Genomic DNA, 23291 nt, shown 5'->3' with positions numbered 1-23291 from the left:
TTCTTGCAATGTTCTGCTTTGGCAACGTGTGGCATTAGTGCCCCACGAGAGAGCACTGTTGAAACAGAGGGGGGGGGGGGGGAAGGGAGGGAGAGAAAGAAAGAGAGCTCCAGGGTGATGAAGAGGTTAAGCCAGCCCCCTCTTGCAGCCCATCAGTCCACCGCTGCCTCCCTCAGCAGCTTTACGCAGAGGTTCAACCTCCGCTTTACGCAGCAGCTGAGGACAGATCGGAACTGTTTTAACTTCCAGGTCGTGCGTCTCCTCTCCGGCCCGCTCGCGTCTCCTCCCCTCGCTCCTCACGAGAAGCCCCATCGTCGGCAGCAGCGGACGCATGGAGATCTAACTCCTCCACATTCTTTTTTTCTCGCTCGTTTTTGGCTGCTCCGTCGGATCTTTTTTGTTTGTTTGTTGTTGTGGTCTGCTCATGCGTCCGGGAATGCCATGGCCACTCCGAGCGCACAGCAGCAGGATTATTTCAGATCGGTGAGCAGCGAGTCCACCACCTACATGATGGTCCCGGCCGGCGGGCCGAGCGGGACGAGGCGCCGGGAGGCGCCGTCCAAGGTGTGGGTGGCGATGGTGGTGATCGTGGTGGTGGTGCTGCAGATCGCCTCCACCACGGGGCTCTTCCTCTACCTGAACATGTCCATATCGCAGGTAAGAGCTGGCTGTAACCCTGCATAGAATGCGCTCTTTTGCGCACTGATTCAGCGAGAAATACATGCTTTGCGCGAGGGAAGTTTTCATGTGTGGAAACTTCGTCCCCGCGCTCTCACGCGGAGAACAGCTCAGCGTGACTGAATTTGTGAAACAATGCAATCCGGAGTTTACAAGCACAAAAGACCAGAGGGAATGAGCCGGCAGCGTGTAGCCAACGAAACGGGTCTAAACTGCGTGCTTAAGTCAACATATTGGAGCCATTTGGGTCGAAAGTAGTGCCTTTAAGTTGCCTTTAAGTAGGTTGCAGATGTTGTGTGCAGAGGTGAACTATGCAGGTCAGTGATGGAGGTGGGATAACACCCTCCTCGGGTTTTATTCAAGCCCTTTTTATCCACTTTCTAAATATATTTCTACAACCTCCAGAGCAACAAGTCCTCTGCTGCAACATTTGCACAGCTGAGGTTTGATTGCTGCACTCTAGAAATCAGAGCTGCTGTGGCCGCGGGAGAATCTCTGTGGCACTGCAGATGTGCACGTGAGTGTTGCCCCATCAGGGGGGGAAACACGAAATTAAATCAGCAGCTTCGGTTCAGTGCAGCGAGGCAGAAGTCCACTTTAACATCACTGTGCTCATCCTCATCATCTGTTATGGATTTAAGGAACAGTTGCTGTGATTTAAAGGCACACACACGATAAGGAAGACAAATGATACGCAAGGTTTTCCTTCAGAGGCTTTTGCGGCAATCAAAACAGCGGGTGTTGACATTCAAAGCTTTCTAAGCTACTGCTTTTACCAGGAAGGGAGTGAGCCATCAGGGGCTCGGTGTGATGGAACATTTGTGTGTTGAAAGCATCACATTTTTGGACATTTTGGCGAGCCGGCGTTGAGCAACAAGTGGAAACAATCCCGGTATCTTTAGCTCATCGCCGTATTGTTTTTACTCCCCATCAATAGATGCTTTTGTGTGAAGAAGACAGAACTACAGGTTGCATATACGTTACAATAGCATGACGCACTGCCTTCAACAGCAAACTAACAGAAAGGTTTCTTAACGAATGAAAGGATTAAGTTGAGCAAAAGCAAGTTAACATCTGTCTCGGATGTGAGTGCGAACACAGAGGATGAAAACTGATTTTAAATCATGCATTGAACCTTTTTGCATCAGAATTTCTGAATTTCTTTTTGTACACGACTGTCCTGCCACGAGAGGAACTTGCCTGCTTCCAATTGACTTACTGTCATGAAACATGAAAGCAACAATCCTGTGCATCACAGCGGCGCAGCGATAGAAATGTATTGTACGTGCGTCATCGCATTAGATCATAAGTGAATACATCGATGTGTTAGGGAGGTCAAAAGGCTAAGTTACAGCTCCATCTCTGGGTTTGATTTCTTCAGGAAATCGCATCAGGAATAGTTTAGGGATGACACCGGAGGGAGACCGGAGGGGACAACACGGCGCTGTATCGCCCGCATGGTGAGGATTTGGGAATCCCCCGGTTCTCAAGCGAAGGCCAGCTATTTTTACATCTGGAAACAGGCCCCTGTTCTTTGAATCGCAGTGGAGTCACCACCCCGAACGCCGCGCCGGCGGAGACAAAAAAGATGCCGAACAAATGAACGGGGCACAAAGAGGAACGCTCCGGTGTTGCCTCGGCTGCTGCATTCACAAACAAAGCAAGCAAACACGCAGATGTAGCCTCAATACAGAAGCTCGCTGGATGTTTCCTGCCGGTTCGTGTCGGGATGAGGCTGTTTGTGCAAACCGGTTATTTCTACGTGAACGCGCGGACAGATTGAGAAATGCTTCTCCATTTCTAACTCCAGAGGCGGAATTAAACCCAGTGGTTGAGTCACATCTCCCAGTTGGCTCGCAGAGACAGTGAACTCAAGACCGACGTCCCGTTTGGAGGAATAATAGACCTTTTCATTGGCGTTCCGTTGCGAGGACAACAGCTTCGGTCCAAGTTTAACTTCCTGTTCGCTGAAGCATTAACAAACACTAACAGGAAATACAAAAGGAGCCCATTCAGATGGTTTATGTTCATTCAGATGGTTTATGTTCATTCAGATGGTTTATGTTCTCGAGCAGGTAGAAATAGAACAGGAGCAGAACGGACAAAAGACAATGGTGATTGTTGTTAGCTGTCATGGTGACAACGCATGTAAGTGGGGCCATAAAGTGTGACGGCAGCTCGCTGGGAGGAGAGCGGCCCATTGTAACCGGTGCAGCATTAAAGCACGGTGGCATTAGCTTACTAGCGAGCTACTTAGCTAGCGTGCTAATGCCACCGTGCTTTAATGCTGCACCGGTTACTGAAAATGAGCCCAAACAGAGTTTTAGTCGGCGGTTTGCCGTAAGTCTGTTTTGTTTCTGCACTAGTTAGCCCGCTACGACGCTCCCAATGACAACGAATGAATTAATCAGTAAAACACACATGAGTTGCAGCCCGTCTGTCTGTTATCTATCTTTGTGTCTTTGTCAAGACTGAAGAGATGAAACCATATCAGCTGTGTTTCAGTTGCAATGTGTTCCATCTTTTGATCTTAAAATGGGGGTTTTCTGTGTGTGTGTGTGATTGGCATTCCATTCCTCACACTTCACTGGTCCACTTTATTATTGTTTGGGTTCACAGACAGGCTGACTCACCCCTACATGCAACAATACACCCGGTGTGTGTGTGTGTGTGTGTGTGTGTGTGTGTGTGTGTGTGTGTGTGTGTGTGTGTGTGTGTTTGTGGTCTGACTCACACAGAAGAAGCTTACTGTGGACGTTTCTTAGGGTGTGTGGTCCGGTTAGCCACCCCCAAAAAGTCTATTTTTTGGTCTTTTCTGTGTGTTTGTGTGATTTAAGTGTGTTTTTACGTGTGTGATCGTATGCTGTTATCTTTGTGATAACATGAAAACCTCCACACATAGAACAAATATGTCAGGTCCACGAAGAAACAGATTTTACTTTGGATCAGGTGTTAAGAGTTCGGCTGAAGTTACAGTAGATACGGTAACCAGCCTTATTAGAGCACTTCAGTTCTTTGACAACCAAATAATTACATTTTGAACGCTTATTGTCAACAACACTGAACTCTCGTGGATCGTTTCTGCACAGTTTTTCGGTGGGAGCCGGTACATTTGCAAGTGATCCGAGCAAAGTCGCTAGAGATAAAAGGCAGCGCTGCAGTTGATTCATCTAACAGCCGATCAACAGAAAATTAAGCTGCAACTTTTTTGATCATCAAAAACTCGTTTAAGTCATTAAACACAAAGATTTCATGCTTTTCTTTGCCGCAGAGGATAGTAAACTACACATCTTGGGGTTTTGGACTGTTGGTTGCACGTAATAAGACGTCATGTTGGGATGTTTTATAAACAAAATGATTAATAGACGAATCGATAAAGCAGATTCATTGATCGTCAACATTTACAGTTCTTTACAGCTAGAGATCCAGCAGACATTTGCCCTCCAAAGGTGGCATGTTTAATCACACCGTCCCCGGTTAAAACGCTGCATTCTCTCTACTGTCCACCAGGGGGCGACTCCTCTGATTGTATAGAAGTCTGTGAGTTGTACTTAGCTCCACCCTCTGGTGTCACTTCTGGTTGCTAAAAACCAAGATGGCGACGGCCAAAATGCCAAATTTAAGGCTTCAAAAACAGCAGTCCACAAAAACCAATGGGTGACGTCACAGTGAATACGTCTACTGCCTACATACAGTTCATGGTCACCTTCCATATTTCATCTTTAACTCTACATTTAACCGTCAAATCAAGACAGAAATCCCCTTCATTTAAGAGTTAAAAGTGGAACAAAATGAATCTGTGTCGATAATGTCTGCAAACAAATGTTGCTCTGATTCCTCTGGGATTTCCCTTCATAAAGATAGCGCCTGACGAGGAGCCGGACAGGAAACACGAGGAGAGAGATCTTTCAGTGTGTTCATCATCAGACACCAATTTAGACTCAAATCATATCCTACACTGCAAATATTTAGATTTAATTTAAAGCTTCTAATATAAACCTCCATCACCAGACTCCGTTGCCAAAATACACATCTTTCGGCCTCTCTCTTCATCGCACCTTCCTTCTTTCCTTCTCTCTCTCCCTGTCTCCCCCCCCTGCAGTCTCTGGTGTTATGGTTCAAGTCCAAATCGGAGAATCGAGTTACAGTTTTAGGACTCTTGGGGGAGGGAGGATGAATTTTTCAGGAGTGACACGCAAGCAGTTCTTTTCTTTTGCTTTTTATGGAGGTAGGAGTGGAGGAGTTATTCTTTGGCAGTGGATGTGTGTGTGTGTGTGTGCATCTAAACAGGGCCTGGGCCGCTCTCCAAAGTTACGCGAGGTGTTTATATGGGTGTAACACAAGAAGAACAAGGCACGGTTAACGGGAGACGGTGAAAGACATATATTTGGCCTTATTTCGCCTTCATGACTCAACGAAGACGACGAGGCCAAAACTGACGTCAACTGAGTAATCCCAGAGTAACAGACATGTCGGCTACAGCAGTTTAATACACACGTTATTAAAAATGACAAACCTTTGCGACCCAATTTACAAGAGGTCATTATTTTTACTGCCATTTCCACCAAAAAACTGCTTTGTTTTACGCGTGTTTTATTGAAAACACAAACACACGTTAACTACTTTGTGAATGAGGCTAAATGAATGCATTCAGGTGGCGTTTACAGACTCTGAAGTCACTCTTTGGGAGTCACACATTCGGACAATCTCCGTGGTTTTGTTGCTAAAACAATAATAGAGTTGGAAAAAAACCTGCTCGGCAGAACCAGTCTTAAGCTCGGCTCTTCATATTTGGGCGTGACGTGCAGAAGTTGCTTGTAAACACTCGTCATAGCAGAAACACACGCACAGACCTGCTGTTTCTGCAGCTGCTCCGCTAACGTGCTAACGTGCTAACAGACTGTTCACCCGTTGTTGCTGCTGTTCAAAGATTGGACAATAAACTTATGGAGATACACGGTTGTGTCTTTGATGATGAGAAAGACGGTCGTGATGATGATGAGAAATGGATATGAGGTTCTTCAATTAGACTTCTAGACTTTTAAATCCTACATTTCTTTGCCTTTTTCCAAACATTTGAAAGCTCCCTTTAGAGCCAAACGAGACATAACCCAAATGTTTTCACAAGCTGAGAAGTACTCCTCAGGATGGGTGAACTGTGTGAAATTGATAGTGAATGTTGAATCAGAATACTTAAAGATTTAAACTCTGATGAACTCTTCTGTGGCTCCTATTTTTTGCAAACTCATGTCGTTCAGCGGAGCAGGATTTAAACCCAGAGTTCTATATTTCAAATTCCCCAAAGTCTCCGAAAATATCAAATATGTCAGCTTCAAGTCCAAGCAAACGTGTGAAATCCAGTATATTTTCATTTGAATAAATGTTACAGCTGTTGGCATCTTGGGTTTGAATAATACTTGAAGTGAAGCGTTATGAATATATATGATCCGATGCTGTGTCTTCTAAAAGATAAACATATTTAAGGGGAAAGTCGAGAACTGAAGAAGTTAAAGTCTTAACTAAACATGTCTTTTCCACTATTTGTGCTAAGCTAAGCTAACTGGCTGCTGTGCCGGTGTTACAGACACGAAAGTAGCATCAATCTATTCGTCCAAGTCTCTGCAAGAAGGGAACATACGGTATTTCCCAAAACATTGAACTGTTCCTTCAATACGACTCTTAGAAAACCAACAGTAAGATCTCAGGAAACAAGATTATCAAAAACTTTTGAGGAAAATATCATTTTAAATTAGAAGTCATTTAAATGCACGCAGCACTCAAGACAAGCAGAAATAAATTTCGCTCTAAAATCCTCGCAGCTATGATGTGTTTGAGCCTTAATCTGCAACCTTTGGGCGCATCATCTTTGCTCCCAATCTTTCCCGTTTCTGAGACAAGATTTCTAACAAATGAGGTAATAAAAGTTAGCAAACATGGCGTTTCCTCACCACAAAGTGTCTCATCAGTGGTGGAAGATGCAGTTGCAACAGAGAGAGATCATCAACGAGGACTGGAGAGGAGTCTGTCGCTGTGCATTACGTCATATGATGGACGGCAGATCCCCCCCCCCCCCCCACACACACACGCACACACACACACACACACACACACACACACACACAACCTTGGTTCAGCAGCTTGACACATGAAAACAGGATTCCCCGTTGTGTTTCCGCGTTGGAATGCTCATTAGGATGTGGCTACAGCTGTGTGTGTGTGTGTGTGTGTGTGTGTGTGTGTGTGTGTGTGCCAACAGCTGGTACTGTGTTATCACTCTTGTTTGCTCAGTCAACATGGCTATAAAGCGCTGATGAACTATTTTGGGGCGCTGATGGACCTCTGCTACGTGCGGTGGCTGATATCGGTGCTGCCGAACCTTCTGTGCACACGTTAGCGCCTGTTTTCACTTCTTTAGATATGTTTATGGCGCGTTGACTGCCGAGTCAGCTGAATATCTGTGCTCTGCATATTCGAGTCAGTTGGTCACCGTCTCCGGCCGATGAGATGAAAATCAAGACTTTGAATGACAGTGAGACGAAAAGGAGGAAAGAGATGAAACGTATTGAGCACAGGAAGTAGAAATGTCTTAGTTCAGTGGAACCTGTTGCATCAGTCTCACAATACTTGTGTTATTACAACAACTTTATCAGAATCACAATAAAAAGAATTTGAATAAAAACAGCTGATATCATGCTTTCTCCTCAGTAAGAAACAACAAACGGTGCGGTCTGTATGAACCTGAAATGGAGTTTGTCGGTTTATTTAACAGAAACAGACCTGGGAGCCGACGCGTGATTCAGTTTCGGTAAATAAGCCTCTGGAAAACACACACACACACACACACACACACACACGCCTAATGTGCTGAATATGCACCTCCTGTAACACCTGGAATCACTGAGCGCACAACTCTTTGACAAAACTCCTTGAGTTCATGTTTCTCTCCACTTGAGCTTAAAGGATTTATTGATTAGAAAATAAATCATTTTGATATTAACTTTGGTTTCAGGCTCTCACTTCTTCCTTTCAAGTGACCGCAAAGTGGATTTTGGACCGTTTCCTGGACTATATTTGACATCGTGTGTCGACCAAACAATGAAACATTCTGCAGGTTAATTGATAATGAATATACAGATAATTGTGAGTAAAGAACAGGCTTGTGCCATCATTGTGCTGTGATGGTAATGCTACACGGTGGTTACAGAAAAAGTCAAAGAAAAGATGTGAGTGTGTGTGTGTGTGTGTGTGTGTGTGATTAGCCAGTGGTTGATTGGATGGAAAGTTCTAGTCGGTCGAACGTGATCTGATGCTGGGAATGGGCACACATCTCTGTCCTGGGCACAAGAAGGAGGGCTTGTTAGTGTCAGTTGAAAATCTGTCCAATCCAAGTACGCACGCACACACACACACACACACACACACACACACACGCCCGCACACACACACACACACATGCTTGTTCTCTCTCCGATATCAGCATTGGACTCTCTCAGTAACAGAACCCTCCTGTCAGCTCTCATTTCTCTACCAATTAAACGACCGGTGAACTCGTTTCTCCCTCCAACATTATCTCCTCCATCTTTCCACCCACTCGTGTCCCACTTCCACAGCCCCCTCCGTGAACCGCAGTGTTGGCCGTCCTTTTGTCTCGCTCCCGTCTCATCGACTGTCAAGAACAACTTTTTTTTGGGGGGGGGGGGGGGGGGGGGGCTTTTAATGAAAGCATACCCGAAGCCTATCATCACTGGCTTTTGTATAGATCCAAAAAAGCCACAGGAAAACATAATGGCTGATGCTTCACTTCCTCAGCTCTCCGCTGAGCTCCAGACTGCTGCTTGTTCTTTGGCTTCGTGACTCACAACAGAACACGGAGTCGTTGGAGGCGTGTTAGGTTCTTGGGCGATCGCAGGTCATCCGTGACTCAGTGAATCAAACCCTGAGCAGGGATTTGGCTTCGTGTGCAGCTGCTGAATGAAAAACCTTCATAAAAAAGAAAAGCTCCGGAAAAAGGACGGAAGACTTAGAAATAACGTGAGTTTTCTGCTCAAAGTTTGGTCAGTTAAAAGTTGGCGGCTAAGCAAGTTTAAGAGTGCAGACGTTGGCTCCGTTGCTAACGGCGCCGTAACTTTAGCCGTATAATTTTAGCTCTCTCGGAAATTAAAAGTTGGACGAACGAGTCGGGCAATTTATGTTGTTTCGATCTGCATCAGCACGAGTCATCGTTGATGAAAAGAAGGCAATTGCCGGCCTCTGGAATTCACGGCGTCTTACGTTAAAGCTCAGTTGCAGCTGGCAAGGATCTAAATCAGTGGTGCCAGATATAGTTTTGATTTTGGGCCACAAACAGAAAAATAGGCCGAACAATAGTGAATGAGTTCACAGGAGTTTAACACCGCGCATTGCCTAAGTGCCAACTTAGAATATTACAATGGTGTGTGTAATTAGAGGTACAACACGCCAAATGCTGGTGTCTGTTCGTGGCCTGGAGGCCCGCTGAGAAGATTAGGATGCAAATGTAAATCTGTAAGTCTTACATTTCCTGTTTCGAGAGGTCAAGACGGAGGTGACGCAGGAGTTCCGTCAACCCCAGATCCAAATCACTCCGTCTATCCAGAGGAAATGAAGGCCAACATACTGTACTTGTTTGGACGAAAAGACAGAAGTCAAGCTACTGCACACTGATGTCTTGGCCTCTTGTGGAGGAGATACACATCTTGTATGAAAGGTTATGAAAACATGTGTCTGATGGAGTATTGAGTTTCTCTGCTGTCCAAAAAGGTCTCAGATCTCAGGCTTTGTTGCTTCCAAAATATTATGACTAGAGAGGGATACTTGAGACAAATCGAGATTGTGACCACGAGAGGTTGAAAAGGCTATTTTTAAGTCACAATAGTTTATTTTAGTTGAGGACAAAGACAGAATGTTGAAAAAAAAAAGAGCCATGTTGAAGTTAAATAGCTATTCATCCTGAGGGGGACGTGGACGTCTCCACCATATTTCACGGTAATCCATCTGATCTTTGTGTTTCGAGGACGGAGGACGGAGTTTAGTCGACAGTAAGAACCGGATTAACTTCCCGCTTTAGATTCTCAGAAAGGCCAACGGTATGTTTTTGGCAGATAACAGAATGAGCAGCGGAGAATCCCATCGGGGAGATCGCAGAGATCCTTTTTAGGAGTTGGCAAAAAGAAGTGCGAGCTGGCAGCGAATGCAGCGCTCATGAGACGTTCGATTAAATGCAGGAAAAAAAAGGGCCGACGCGCTTCACGTCAACAGATAGCAGCCGCCGAAAGGGTTCAATGCTGCAAATCAATCTGTTTCTTTACCGAATGAAGCTCGACCGATTCAAGTCACGACTGAAGTGAGCAACACGTTTTTAGACAATGAGGGAAACGAAGGGGATACGTTCAATGTCAGTCTCCATAAAGGGAGTTAACTCATTCTTCCTCACCCGTCCGAGTCGTCTGAGACTGTTGAAAGGATTCGGAGCCTCGTGATCAGTCACGGTGACGGCTCGCGATAACCTTTGACCTCGCCGTCAAGCTGTCGTCGAAGTCTCGCCTGATGAAGTGTGGTCATTTTGAGAGTTATCTGCGTCATCGCCATTTCTAATGAATGTAGTTTACCTTGGTAGGCTCTTTCTCTTCTAGTGTTACAACCCCTGCAGATAGATATCCTTCTACAGGTATTAGCATTTAGTTTGAATATTTCACAGTAACGCAGGAAACTGAAGCTTAAAATTTCACGTATACATAAGCGATCATACATTTTTTGTGTATTCAGTGTTTTGTGTAGAAGAAGTATGTAATTTTGAGAAAATTGTGGATTTGTTTTGTTGCAGTGACCCTAAATAATCTACAGTAATACACTGTTATTTGTGCCATATGTGTGCAGAGACTCATTCATGCATTACTACAATATCCCACACACAGGAGGGACGCCATCGGACCTCCAAATGAGCAGTTATTTAAAAAAGACAACCTTATTTTTCCTCTTCACCCTGGCTGCTTGTTTTAACTTTGCCATCTTGAGCATTATATGAACATGAAATGCATTGGTAAGCTCTTGTTCAACCCCCTTTGTTTTTTTGTTACATTTCTAAAAATAATTCTGACCTTTGTCTGAGAAATAACCATTCAACGGGCATTCTGGTGGGAACCTCTGGTCCCCACCAGAGAACACACAGATCAGCTACAGTCTCTGAGAACAATAACTCTCGTAAAGGCCTCACTTGAGTCATACCCGCTCGCCGGCTCCGGCACAAAGACAACCACATTTCCTGACACTTTTGTTGCCCACCCATGCTGGACCTGCCCACCCACCAGCACCCAGAGGACCCCACAGCAGCCTGCCGACCTGAACCGCTTCAACTGCATTGTGTGTTCTTTGGTGGAACATCCACCTTCGTTTTCACCCTGTAAGTTTCCCAAATGTGATCATCCAGTGGTGGAACATATCATCTGAAGTCAAAGTGTTATCGTAAGAGGCAGAGTTGCTAAGTGGCTCATTGGACGAAGCTAAAACCAGTTCTTAATCCTATCAGAGCGACAGCTAAACACCTGAAGGACACCTAAATGATCTCTAATGATCTCCAGCTGTTTGACTTGTTTGGATTCGGTTGCCATGGAGCGACCATTAGCATCAATTCACGGCTGGCATACAAGTCCACACGTCAAGACAGATTACATCGACGTCAACGGGACCCGATGGATCAGGACAAGCAGCTTTCTCCGGTCTGAATTTGTTTCTCTTCCCAGAAGCCACCACGCGCCAATCAGATTGTTCACTGTTTGTTCTCGATAACAGCCTGGGTGTGTTCGCGTATATTACTTTTTACTTGGTGCACTATTTGCCGGTTGGCCCTTATGCGTTTTAAGTTACACGTCAAATTTGGGGCTCCATTTGGTAAACTTGGAAATGATTGAGCTGCACCATTAGTTTGGCAGCAGCTCATCTATCCTCCTTTTAAATCGTTCTTTGTCTCGCTCACATCAACCTCGTCGCCCGGAGCGTTTCTTTTCCTCGGTGTGTGCGCACAGGTGACTGAGACTAACTGGAAAGTCCCGACCTCTTCTTGCTCTCGTCTTTTTCTTTTTCCTCTTCCCCGTTCAGAGCCAGATGACAAGAACCAGAAACTTAACCCTTGGAACGAGAGCAAAAGTTTTACGGCGACTCTTTAATTTCTCAGTGATAAGGCAGCTCACACTCTCATAAACAGAGCTTACAGTAAACTCTTGAGATAAGTTTTTACAACTTTGCTTCAACCTAAACAGCAGCATTCTCAATTGTCTCTACGGGCAACAAGGAAGTTAAAAGAGAAAGGACGAAATGACCGGAATATCAGCAGGCAGGTCCACCCTTTCTTCAAACCTTATTTAAACTGGAAGGAATCCAAAACAGCAGAAACTGACAAAGAGAGGTCATAGGTCCACACGAGAAGGCTGGGAGTGGTACTGCTGCCCCGCTGCCGAGGGATCATTAACGCTGCCTCCTGCAATCATTTGCATTGATGCAAACACGCAATCGTGCAAAGACAAACACGTAGCGTGCACAGATTTGCGGTGAAGCTCGCAGGTAAAAACAAAGAAAACCCGTCGGATCACTTGCAGCATTCCTCGTCACAAAGGAACGCTAAATAGTTTAAACACACGCGCACAAACAAACACACTGAACAGGACGCAACGAGAGGGAAACTGCCTGCAAGTAATCCCATGAATGCCTCTAAGCAGAAGCAGACTGTCCTTTAGACTGACGTTATAATGGGTTGGGTGAGAGCATGTGCGGGCCATGTTTGCATGTCTTTTTAGAAGTATGTAGAAAAATCACTACCTGCAGCTCATTACCGAATACTTTCTAATGTGCACACAATCACGGTTTGTTGGCGGTGGTTTAAAGCTGCGGCAAGAGCAACTCTTTGAAAGTCGTGTGTGAGCGATCGTCACCGTCGTTAATGTCCAAAAAGGGCAGAAATCAAAGTTCAAAGACGGGAGTTTTGAGCGAGGATATGGTGAGGAAACAAAGGGCAGTGGTGAGGCGACGGGATTGGAATCGAATGGCGAACACGATATCATTTTGGAATGGCGCCTCTAAACGTCATCTAAAGCTGCACCGATGCTTGTCCGTCAGCCTCTGAATCACGAGCTTGTTGTTCTAAATGTTTCGCTTCCTATTCGACTCACGAGTAGAATGTGTTGCTGTGAAAGCATCGTCTTGACCTCGACGAAGCCGACTCATCTCTGGATGTTGAGGCACCTGCAGACCAAACACGCATTCCCAGATGACTGCCGTTTCAAGGAAAGACAAGTGAGCCATTGAGAAGAAGGGGGAGGTAGAGTTTGGAAGTTGAGGATTAGGTGTTTTTTTTTTTGATCACCTTTAGGCTCCGGACGTCCTCGTGTTTCACGATGAACGGCGATTTGAGGATCAATTTCCAAAGCCTGTTTATTCACAGTACCGATTATTTACACACCAGACTGCAGACCTGTCACGAGCACTCAATAGTGAGGCGGGTTGAGACGTAAACCCGACGCGCACGCTGCTATTAGCTGCACTTTTCTACTTTTCTTTTGGATAATGTCTCTGTCTTTGCCTATAATGTGGTTCCTCCAGGCAAACTGATGATGGCATGTGAGGTCGGGCCAGGACGCATGTGGTTCTATGAAACCGTGTAAAAAGCAGTGGTTTCTGATCCCTAATCTTCTAATTGTTCCTTTGGCTAAGATCCTAAAAATACTCCCCTGAAAGCTGTTTGTACGTGTGCTGGGCTGTGGTTGGTTAATCAACTCAGACGGTTTCTGATTCTGATCCTGATTCTGATTCTGAAAATGGCCTTTGTTAAATACCTTTGTGAGCGGTTGGCAATCAAAACAAACCCCGGTCCTGTTCGCTCCTTAACGTGCTGGATTGCTGAGAAAGCTGTTGGTCATTAAAAGCAGAGCAGGCAGCTCTAACAAACAAATCTACGTTGGCACCGAGCCGGATGCCAGAGACACCGAAGCCCCGAAGGGATGAAGACACAAGTGCGTTTGTACTAGACGCCGTAACAAATCATGCGTATAAACCCGTGCATGCACATAAACCCGTGCATGCACATAAACCCGTGCATGCACATAAACCCGTGCATGCACATAAACCCGTGCATGCACATAAACCCGTGCATGCACAAGTACATAAACCCGTGCATGCACAAGTACATAAACACGCATGCGCTTGTCACGTAAAACAACTTATAAAGGACTCTCACCCTTGCACACACGAGTATAAATAAGAAGAGAATTGTTGTTTAACTTCACTACATTCATTCTTTCATGATGTTCATGTCCACTGATTACTGAGTGTTCGTGGGCCTCGAAAGCAGATGTTTTAAGAACACAGCGATCGATGAAACACACCAATTCAAAAGATGTTATTTCTGTGAGTCAACACTTTTGTGGCTACTTTTCTCTCGATAGTGTTCATGGGTGTTGGTAGCTGGCTATGCAAGATCAAAACTCTGAAGGATTAATTGTTTCTCCAAAAAGGTAAAACACTTGTTGATGAATCAGAGGAGTTTGGTAGTATTCGTACAGAGAATGCACAGATTTTCCCAATAAAGCTTTTCTTTTTAATTTTGGCATTTCCGCGCTTTTTGTCGGGAGGTTGTTTTGAAACATCTCATTGACAAAATAGTTTTATACAACGATGAACAAAGCTTGATACAGGAGAACAACGTGGAGGAAAAAAGAGCTGTACGTGCAGAATGTTGACCTTTCATATAGAACGTTGAACGCGTGCAGAAATACGCAATACCATGTTATTAACGTTTCATATATTTCGTTAGGTTTAGGCAAAAAAGGTTGTGGGTTAAGGTTAGAAAAAAGATTTTGTTTTGCGTTATAACAATAACCTGACGCAACAACATAACAATGTTGTCAACATTCTTTCTCTCCTGGTGCCTGGGCTGCCACCACTACAAGCTGCTTTGGAGAGCGCAGACATTACCAGACATTTATTACGTTCAGAACTCCAAATTGTGAGTAAATACGTTTTTTCCCCCAAATTAAAACAGTCAAAGTCAAGTCTTCTCCCGTTGCCTTCTATTAGTGTTCGCTGTTCATCCCCCAACACACACACACACACACACACACACACACACACACACACATCATCAAAACCTCTCGTCTGCTGGATTTGAGTTACTTGGCCAACTTCTCCTCTTCCTAATCCCTTCCAATGAGAGTTCTGGACTGCCAAGGAACTCCCAGACCAGCACACACAAAATACATATGTGCACACACTCACACACGGGAGGGAACAGTGGAGCATTGTTCACTGCTTCCTGAGAGAGCTGGCATCGGGATCACAGGAGCTCCGTCAGCCCCGGACCCTCCAGTTCAGTATGGACAGCAGTGAGAGACCATGTCCTCCGGCGAAGAGGTGCGTGGACCGCTCCAACCTGTATGCATTGTGTTGGTGTACTGCAGTATTTATGTGTTTATGTGCAACCCATTGGTTTTGCGTACGCCGACACGAAGAAACAACTTTTCTTCGGGAAGACATTACGTTACGAAATGAAAGTTGGGTTTAGGCAACAAAAGCTGTGTTGAACACCGGTCTTGAGGTTAAACGTCCTGTTTGTTGGACTCATCCAGCTCCCCTCCCGTCGACCATAAGTCAATTCTACACTCTGTCACTTGGTCCAACAAACAGCGATCTTTTCAGCCAGGAGACCGCTGTTGGTTCCCCGTGTGGAACGAGGTACGAGGCCGGATGCAGACCACTATCCACGTACATCAGGCTGTTTCACCTCAAAGACCACCAACATGGCCGCCTTATAGCGTCAGACGTTAAATCCCCTGAGAGTAAACCAGATATGTTTGGGAATTTACAGACACACTCTTCTTTCTTTTCCTGACATCTGAGCCAAAATCAGGCACTCGACAAAGATTAACAACCAAACAGAGAGTTACAGCACAGCTCGCTGTGTTGCTGGATGTTGTGAAAGCAGATTATGAGCTACTATGAGATTACGTTTCCTCTGAAGACCTTTGTTTCGGAATGAAAAGTTCCCGATCAACTCTTTCTCAGAAAGAAGACGTTATGGTTTTACAATTCTAACAGCCGGTCAGCTCATTGTGGGTCGTTGAATCATCGGGTGTAACTTGTTCCTGCAACGATGGATGACGGGGGACAAAAATGCAATTTTGCAAAAGAGTCATGACTTGGCAAGTTTCCGTCGAAAGGAGCACTCAGGCGAGGAGGGGAGGGTCTTCTTCGGACCGCGTGGAGCCGTTCCAGTTGCATGCTCCCGGGGCACGGTCATGATGAAGAGTCCGCCCCCGTCTCTGGAGGCCTGCGTGTCTCTACTGGCCTACTCAGTCTCTCACAGTTTCCTCTCAGCTTTCCAACAGTTCTACTTAACCAAAAACACGATGCGTAAAAGGAAATAACTGATATTATCATCATGCAAACGTCAGTTCTTTGGCCTTAAAAGGAGAATTGGATATTGTTACATGAACACAACATGATAGTGTCGGGGTGCAACAGATCGGATCGGCACGAAAGAAAAAAGGGAGCAAATTTGACTTTTAGAGTTCCCCTAATCACACTTTTTTACCGCCGATCATTGATGATCCACATTGGCAGATAAAGATCGTTTGTATTTGTTTCGTTATAGCAGCTGAACTACAAGACTGCTAACTGTCCCAAAAATCATTTCCACCGCTCTGAAGTCAGGAAACCACCAAAAAATCTCAATGTTATCCTTTTACTTTGTTATACTCATCTAATGTACAATGCTTTTTGTATTAAAACACAAGATTCAAATGATTAGGAAATAAAAATATTGTTTTTTCATTGATAAAAAAATATTTGTTGTCGTTTTATGATGTTTTATAAGCTGCTTAGAGCTAGTGTCAGGACATAATTCCTTCTCTAATATCTAGTTATGTTTTACTGCTATCCTTCCTCCTGTAAATTCAACCTGATTTGTTCTCATGTGACATCAGGGATCGGCGGCTAGAAAGCATAAATGCCGATGTCCTGATCACATATTTTTACTGAATATAACGCTGTGAATCAAAGAGTCTCTGCGGACTGAGTTGAGCTGCAGCGTTGACTGCAGTTCACTTTCGCTGCCGGATATAAATACATTTTAACCGAACGCTTCTTCGCTTCCCTGAAGTCATAAAGCGATGGGCGGCGTAGCGTGATTAAAATAATGAAATCAAAATTATGTATCAAAAGAAAATCCTGTCAAATTAGTTGAGTCAATCTTTTCACAAGTGATGAGTCATGTTTACTTCTTTTAACAAGTGATGAGTCATGTTTACTTCTTTTAACAAGTGATGAGTCATGTTGACTTATTTTCAGCAGCACCCTAATGTTCTTCTGCCCTAACTGAAGTCATGAGAGCTGCAACAAATTACTATTTTATAAATGTCAATGCTGTGGCAATAAATCTGTCAATTACTTCTATTAACGATAAGTTCTTTGGTCGATAAAATGTCAGAAAATGGGGAAAATGTTTATTGGTATTTCCCAAAAACGGAGACGACAACATTTAAAAAGATGGCACCAGATCATTTTCACTTTTAATAAAATAGTCAAACCGATTCATCGATTATCAAAGTAGTTGCCGACTAATTAAATAATTGACAACGATGAATTTATTGTTGCAGCTCTAGAAATGATGCATGCGTCTCATTTGCGTGTCATATATTGTTATTTGTCCCGAACTTTCAACCTTTCAGAAATAAAAAGATCGCTCACAAACCTCTTCTTTGTGCAGCTTAGAACCCTGAGAAAAGAAAGCGTGTCAACGTGACGACAATGCTTCTCTGCATAGCTCGGTTTAGCCTCTGGCCTCGTCTTCGTGTACTAATGGAGCAGAAAGTTGTCTGCTAATCTTGTTTTTTAGCTGAGTGCAGCGGTGTGTACGGGCTTTTATCTCCTCACGAACATGGACGAGGCACTCCCTACCGGCCCTGTCCAAACATAATGGACAGACATACACACTCTTTCCCCTATGAAGTCTAACCTTCTATTCTCCCGTACAAAACACACTCCTCAATAACAATCAATCCTTCAACCAGAACAACCAAAGCAGGGAGTGTGTTTTGGCAGAGGCTCCGGGGTAGAAATGAAGGCCTATACTTTGGCTCCATTTGTTGCTGATTGAACGGGCTCAGTATCCACCCATTCGTGTGCGAAACCTCCCCAACGCCTCTGCCAGTGGAAGCCGTCATCACAAGCGACCTGACCATAGACGAACTGCCTCTGCCCAGACGCCGCCGTCGGCAGTTTTGGTTGGGAAGCGTCCCGACTGTATGCAGATGATTCGTTACTGTCGCTTTCTGGACGTGCGAGTCCTGGTGACTTTAAGTTGCTTCCGCTTGTCTTTTCAATGCAGCTTTTGTCCGTCAAGTCTGTCCGCTCCGAGATTGGATCTTGCTCTCGTTGGGATCCAGCCAGACCACATGCGGTGGATGCGGCGTGGACCACAGGCGGTCTAAAATATAGACGTGGTCTCGATGACGTCACCCCAAAAGGTGATTGGAAAGTCGTTTACTTACGTTTACGTTCCTTTTACTGCCAATCTTTATGAGCTGATATTCAGTAAGAATCCCTTATAATCCTACAAGTGTGAGCAGCAACAATAACAGGGGACGTTCCCAAAAAACATTTCCCAATAAAAGAAAATCTGATGCATTATTATAGATTAAACCAGCAAACAGTATATAAAGTGGTGACTTAAACGATGTAGCAGTAACAATAGTCCAATATTATATGTTAAATAATGATAATATATCACTCTGAAAGGGACTAATGTGCATAACGAGTAGATAAGTACATTTTTGCTGATGATATTTTTTACTTTTTCTTGATTACACCTTTGAATGCAGGACTTTTAACTGCACTGGAAGGTTTTTCATATGACATATTGGTGCTATAACTTTAGTCAAGTATCTGAAAGCCTCTTCCACCGCCGGGTCTTGGACAACAAAAAGCAGTGCTCGCAATATTCTAGCGAGGCAAAACGTATAATTTCGTTTAAAAGCTTCAAAATGGAGCTGAAATAGAGAAGATCGTTCCAGTCACACTCGTAAAAACAAAACAAAAAGCTTTAGAGTTGTAACGTTTGCCCAAATTAAAATCACGATCCCAGGTGCAGACATTTCTCTGCCAACAGGAAGAAATAAATCTAAAACATAAAAAACACTTGACCGTTTTGTCTCTCGTGTCTTGTTCAAAAGGATAAAATGGAGAAGTTCCCTCTCAGCTTCACGCGCTTGGCATACGTGACATTATTTGACAAAGTTGACCTCGACCTGGATAGACGCTCGCAACCGGAATGTGCACCGACTAGAACAATTACATGTGTATCCAATAAGACTCATTGTGGGTTTTTTTGTCCCCGCAAAGACTCGTGAAACCATTAAAGACACGAGTCATCCCTCTTCAGGACCGGGCAACAACTTGAGACTGTTCTCTTTTTCTTCCCGTAAGCGCCGTGTCCTTTCTCGCTTGGTTTGATCGCTTCATACAAGACCAGACGCCGCCATCTTCCCTGGAAAAAGGGAAATCCACTCACGCATAAACATGGACAGTATCGCAAAGAGAGGAGTGACGGGGAAGAAAGAAAAGACAAAAGCAGCGGGTTTCATTCGTAAAAGGGTGAAGGAGCGGGGAATCAAGCGGAAAGAAATGAATATGAAATAAATAACAGGGGTGAAGGACTGCAGCTCTAATCGCTGCCTCCTCATCGGTGCTTGTTAGAGAGTCATTAGCAGGGCTTTCAGACCGTGACGCTTACAGCCTCCCTGAAGGGTACCGAGCCTCGCCAAGCCTCCCGCTGCATATCAGTTCCCCAAGAAGTCTGAGTCGAGGTCGCTGCCGAACAGGAAACGCAGCAAAAAAAAGGGGGAAAGAAAGGACTTATTGGGTGTCTCGATATGGACGCAGGAGAACCTCCTCAGTAAGGCCGAGCATGCCCTCAGCGTTACATAAGGAGTTGTGTTACAAGCTGCCCGAGCCAGCAGTCCCGGATGCCAAAACATTTGCTGTCAGCTTCTTTCACTCAGAATTTTGTTTCCACCATGTGTGTTCTCTTTCATTTTCTTTTTTTTACGAGTCACCACAAGACAAATGTTTTCCCCCCTCGGACAGTCACACTCATGGGGTTTTATGGGCACACAAAACCCCGAAATAGTAAAATGTGTATGTGAAAACGAGAAAAACATGGGAGGAACTCATCGAAGAGGCTCCCGCGCTGAAGGTACAGCATGTTGTATTGAATGACCAAAAACACGATGAACGTCTTGCATAGATGTGGTCTTTTTGTTGTTGTTTTTTCAACAGTCAGTAAAAACTTTCTCGATCTTCGTTCCCTGTGTGTTGGCTCTGTAGGTGCGTAGCCAGGGAGTGACGGAGGAGCTGAAGTGCCTGAGTTTACTGAACGCTCTGGATAAGGACCAGGACATCCCCGACCAGCTGGCCCAGCTCTTCGGAGAGCCCTGCATCAAACTGGCCGAAGGCATCAAAGCGTACATCTCCAAGGTAAGAGGAGAAACTAAAACACGACACAATATGGTCCTTTAAAATAAACATGACACCAACACGTCAACACTGAACGAGTAATAAGGCATCCCATGCATCTTATTGTTAGTCGAGAGCAAATGAATCCATCTGATGGAAGGATGGTTTAGCTGGAGGTGTTTTTGTAAATGGAAAGCAGGAAACAATCAGAACTACATCACGAGAAATAATCGGGGCGAAACAAAACAAATGTTATGAAGGGAAGAGAATTAAATTAAATTAAAACCACTCCTACATTCTGAAACATCGACTTTACGTCTCGACAGCGCGAACTGACAAAACTGCCAGACTGTAATCTGGAATTCCTAAATGATATATTTTGGATATGAAGTGAAGTGTGCGCAGCAGACTCTGCTGACCCCGGGTTAGAGAACAGATGGAGGCTGGTTCCAGAGCGCAGGAATCCGCCCGGTGACAGTGAGCTCAGAAACATGTGTGGACCGATGCAGAACTGAACCTCTGGGTGGGACTAATTGGGTGTATTTGTCATCGTTACGGAGGAACCTTCAGCTGCGAGGGCGTAACACATGAATAAACGGGGCACATGTGTTGAATCACACAAACCGAGATAGTCCTAAGACACTTTTTCATTTTCGATCAAAAACAGCAGGTCTGCTTTTGATAAAAGTTTTATTCAAGTTTTATTCAATAAAAGTACGTTTCTCACTCGTCCAATGGTGACGTTATGGCCCGTTTCATCTGGTCAGTCATGCTATTTGTAGCTCTAGGTGCATCTTTAAACAAAAGTGAAACATTTAGGACAGTGAGTATGATAATCATATCAATGTAGGAGTTGGATTGAGTGGAAGAGTATTGGAAATGTGAGAGTACGACAGCTTCTCAGTTTGTACCCGTTGACCATCCAGCGTTTTCCTAAACCTGACGACGTGGATTTGGTACTCAAACCTCAAACTAAGTATTTCACGATCTTTTCTTAAAGCTAACTAAGTATTTCACGATATTTTCTTAAACCTAACTAAGTATTTCACCATCTTTTCCTAAAACTAAGTATTTCACGATATTTTCTTAAACCTAACTAAGTATTTCACCATCTTTTCCTAAAACTAAGTATTTCACGATCTTTTCTTAAACCTAACTCAGTATTTCACCATCTTTTCTTAAACCTAACTAAGTATTTCACGATCTTTTCCAAAACCTAACTCAGTATTTCACGATCTTTTCCTAAAACTAAGTATTTCACGATCTTTTCTTAAACCTAACTATTTCACCATCTTTTCTTAAACCTAACTAAGTATTTCACAATCTTTTCCTAACCCTAACTCAGTATTTCACGACCTTTTCTTAAACCTAACTCAGTATTAAACAATCTTTTCCTAAACCTAACTCAGTATTTCACGATCTTTTCTTAAATCTAACTAAGTATTTCACGATCTTTTCTTAAACCTAACTAAGTATTTCACGATCTTTTCTTAAACCTAACTAAGTATTTCACCATCTTTTCTTAAACCTAACTAAGTATTTCACCATCTTTTCTTCAACCTAACTAAGTATTTCACCATCTTTTCTTCAACCTAACTAAGTATTTCACCATCTTTTCTTCAACCTAACTAAGTATTTCACCATCTTTTCTTCAACCTAACTAAGTATTTTCCAATCTTGACCTAAACCCAACTAAACAGTTTTGTTTCCTAAACCTATCCAAGTTTATTTTTGAAAAGACTGTATGCATGTAACGAGCAAAAATAGACACGTGTTGCTAGACTTCTGTAGGAAAATGCAGTTTGAGTAAGTTTTCGTAAGATATCATACAAACCATTGGAGGATTCATTGACTCTGCTACAGACAGTTAAAACAGCAACCCATCAGCATCATTGGGGTTATTTTCTTGACGTTCGTGGAGAGGTAGTTGGTGATGGTGGCGGTATGTGCAAGTATAAACACAACTTTCTGATTAAGGCTGTCAACTGTATATCACAAAACCAATCAATAACGGTGAACTGCTGACCTCAGAGCCGAAAATGAATAATAAATCACGGAGCCTGTTTTCCTACATGTTTACATTTATGTGCTCTAACTTGTGTGTTTTATGAGTCAGTGCTTGAGACAGTTCTTTTCTGGGTGTTTTTGAGGCAAACACACAGTTTTGAATACACACTTCCAGCTGAGCTGTTGTATGCGGGGCCAAGTGTTTGGGTTGAACTCGTTTTGTTTTCACCAGCGTTATATGTAAAACTGATGTTTCATGAACCTGTGCCAGACCTCAGTCAAAAACAGTTCACAGTAGAAAAGTGCACTCGGCGTAGATCTCCGCCAGGTGTGTCTGCAACAGACACTGTTGTAATGTTGTAAACCGGGCGGCAACATCTGGTTCTGAAAAGTGAAACCAAGTAGAAAGTGTCTTAAAGATGCATTCTCTTGAATGTCCAGCAGGGGGCGACTCCTCTGGTTGTTTAGAAGTCTATGAGAAAATGACTCTACTTCTCTCTTGATTTATTACCTCAGTAAACATTGTAAACATGAGTTTATGTCTCAATCTCTAGTTTCAAGTGTTCTTCAATACAGCATGATGTTCATTTAGTACATTATGGTCCATTTAGAGTCACACAGACCATAAAGCAGGGGATGCTTTAGGGCGGGGCTACTGTGATTGACAGGTCTCTATCATTGCATTGTCCGGTCTGGGAGTTACTCTTCTTAGAACTTTAACCCTTTTAGAGTGTTTTTAGTGTATGAAAGTTAATTGTAACATTGTTGGTTACACAATCTTTCACAGCAGAGACCGCCGTTTAATCCGCTTGAAGTGAAAACATTTTTACTCATCAAGCGTGTGTCAAGCTCTGCTTACGCGAGACACCGAACCACCAGTTTGCTCCTGATTGACATGTTGTGGGGGTGAAAACGTGCGAATGCAACGTCTTTGTGCTGAAGCACTTGAGCCTCGGGGCACCTCTCCATCTGTTCAATTATAAACACCTGGTATTACTTGGCATCGACCAGTGGGATCTGATCAGACAAGCGATTTGCTTTCCACCAAGACGGGAGTTTGTATTCCTCATTGCACATAAAGAAGTGTTTAT

General features: G+C 44.0%; 1 protein-coding gene across 1 annotated transcript in view; it reads left to right on the top strand.

Annotated features, from left to right (window-relative positions):
• Positions 1-203: 203 nt before the first annotated feature.
• tnfsf10l (TNF superfamily member 10, like) overlaps positions 204-23291 on the top strand; it is a 39461-nt gene continuing 16373 nt past the window's right edge. The window contains exons 1-2 of the mRNA XM_079295684.1: positions 204-657; positions 20065-20214. Coding sequence (XP_079151810.1) covers positions 442-657; positions 20065-20214 — 366 coding nt within the window. The 5' untranslated portion in view covers positions 204-441. The remainder of the gene's footprint in view (positions 658-20064; positions 20215-23291) is intronic.

This window comes from Melanostigma gelatinosum, assembly GCF_949748355.1.
Source record: "Melanostigma gelatinosum genome assembly, chromosome: 23".
In the NCBI taxonomy this organism is placed as follows: domain Eukaryota; kingdom Metazoa; phylum Chordata; class Actinopteri; order Perciformes; family Zoarcidae; genus Melanostigma; species Melanostigma gelatinosum.
This window is presented reverse-complemented; position numbering and strand designations above follow the sequence as displayed.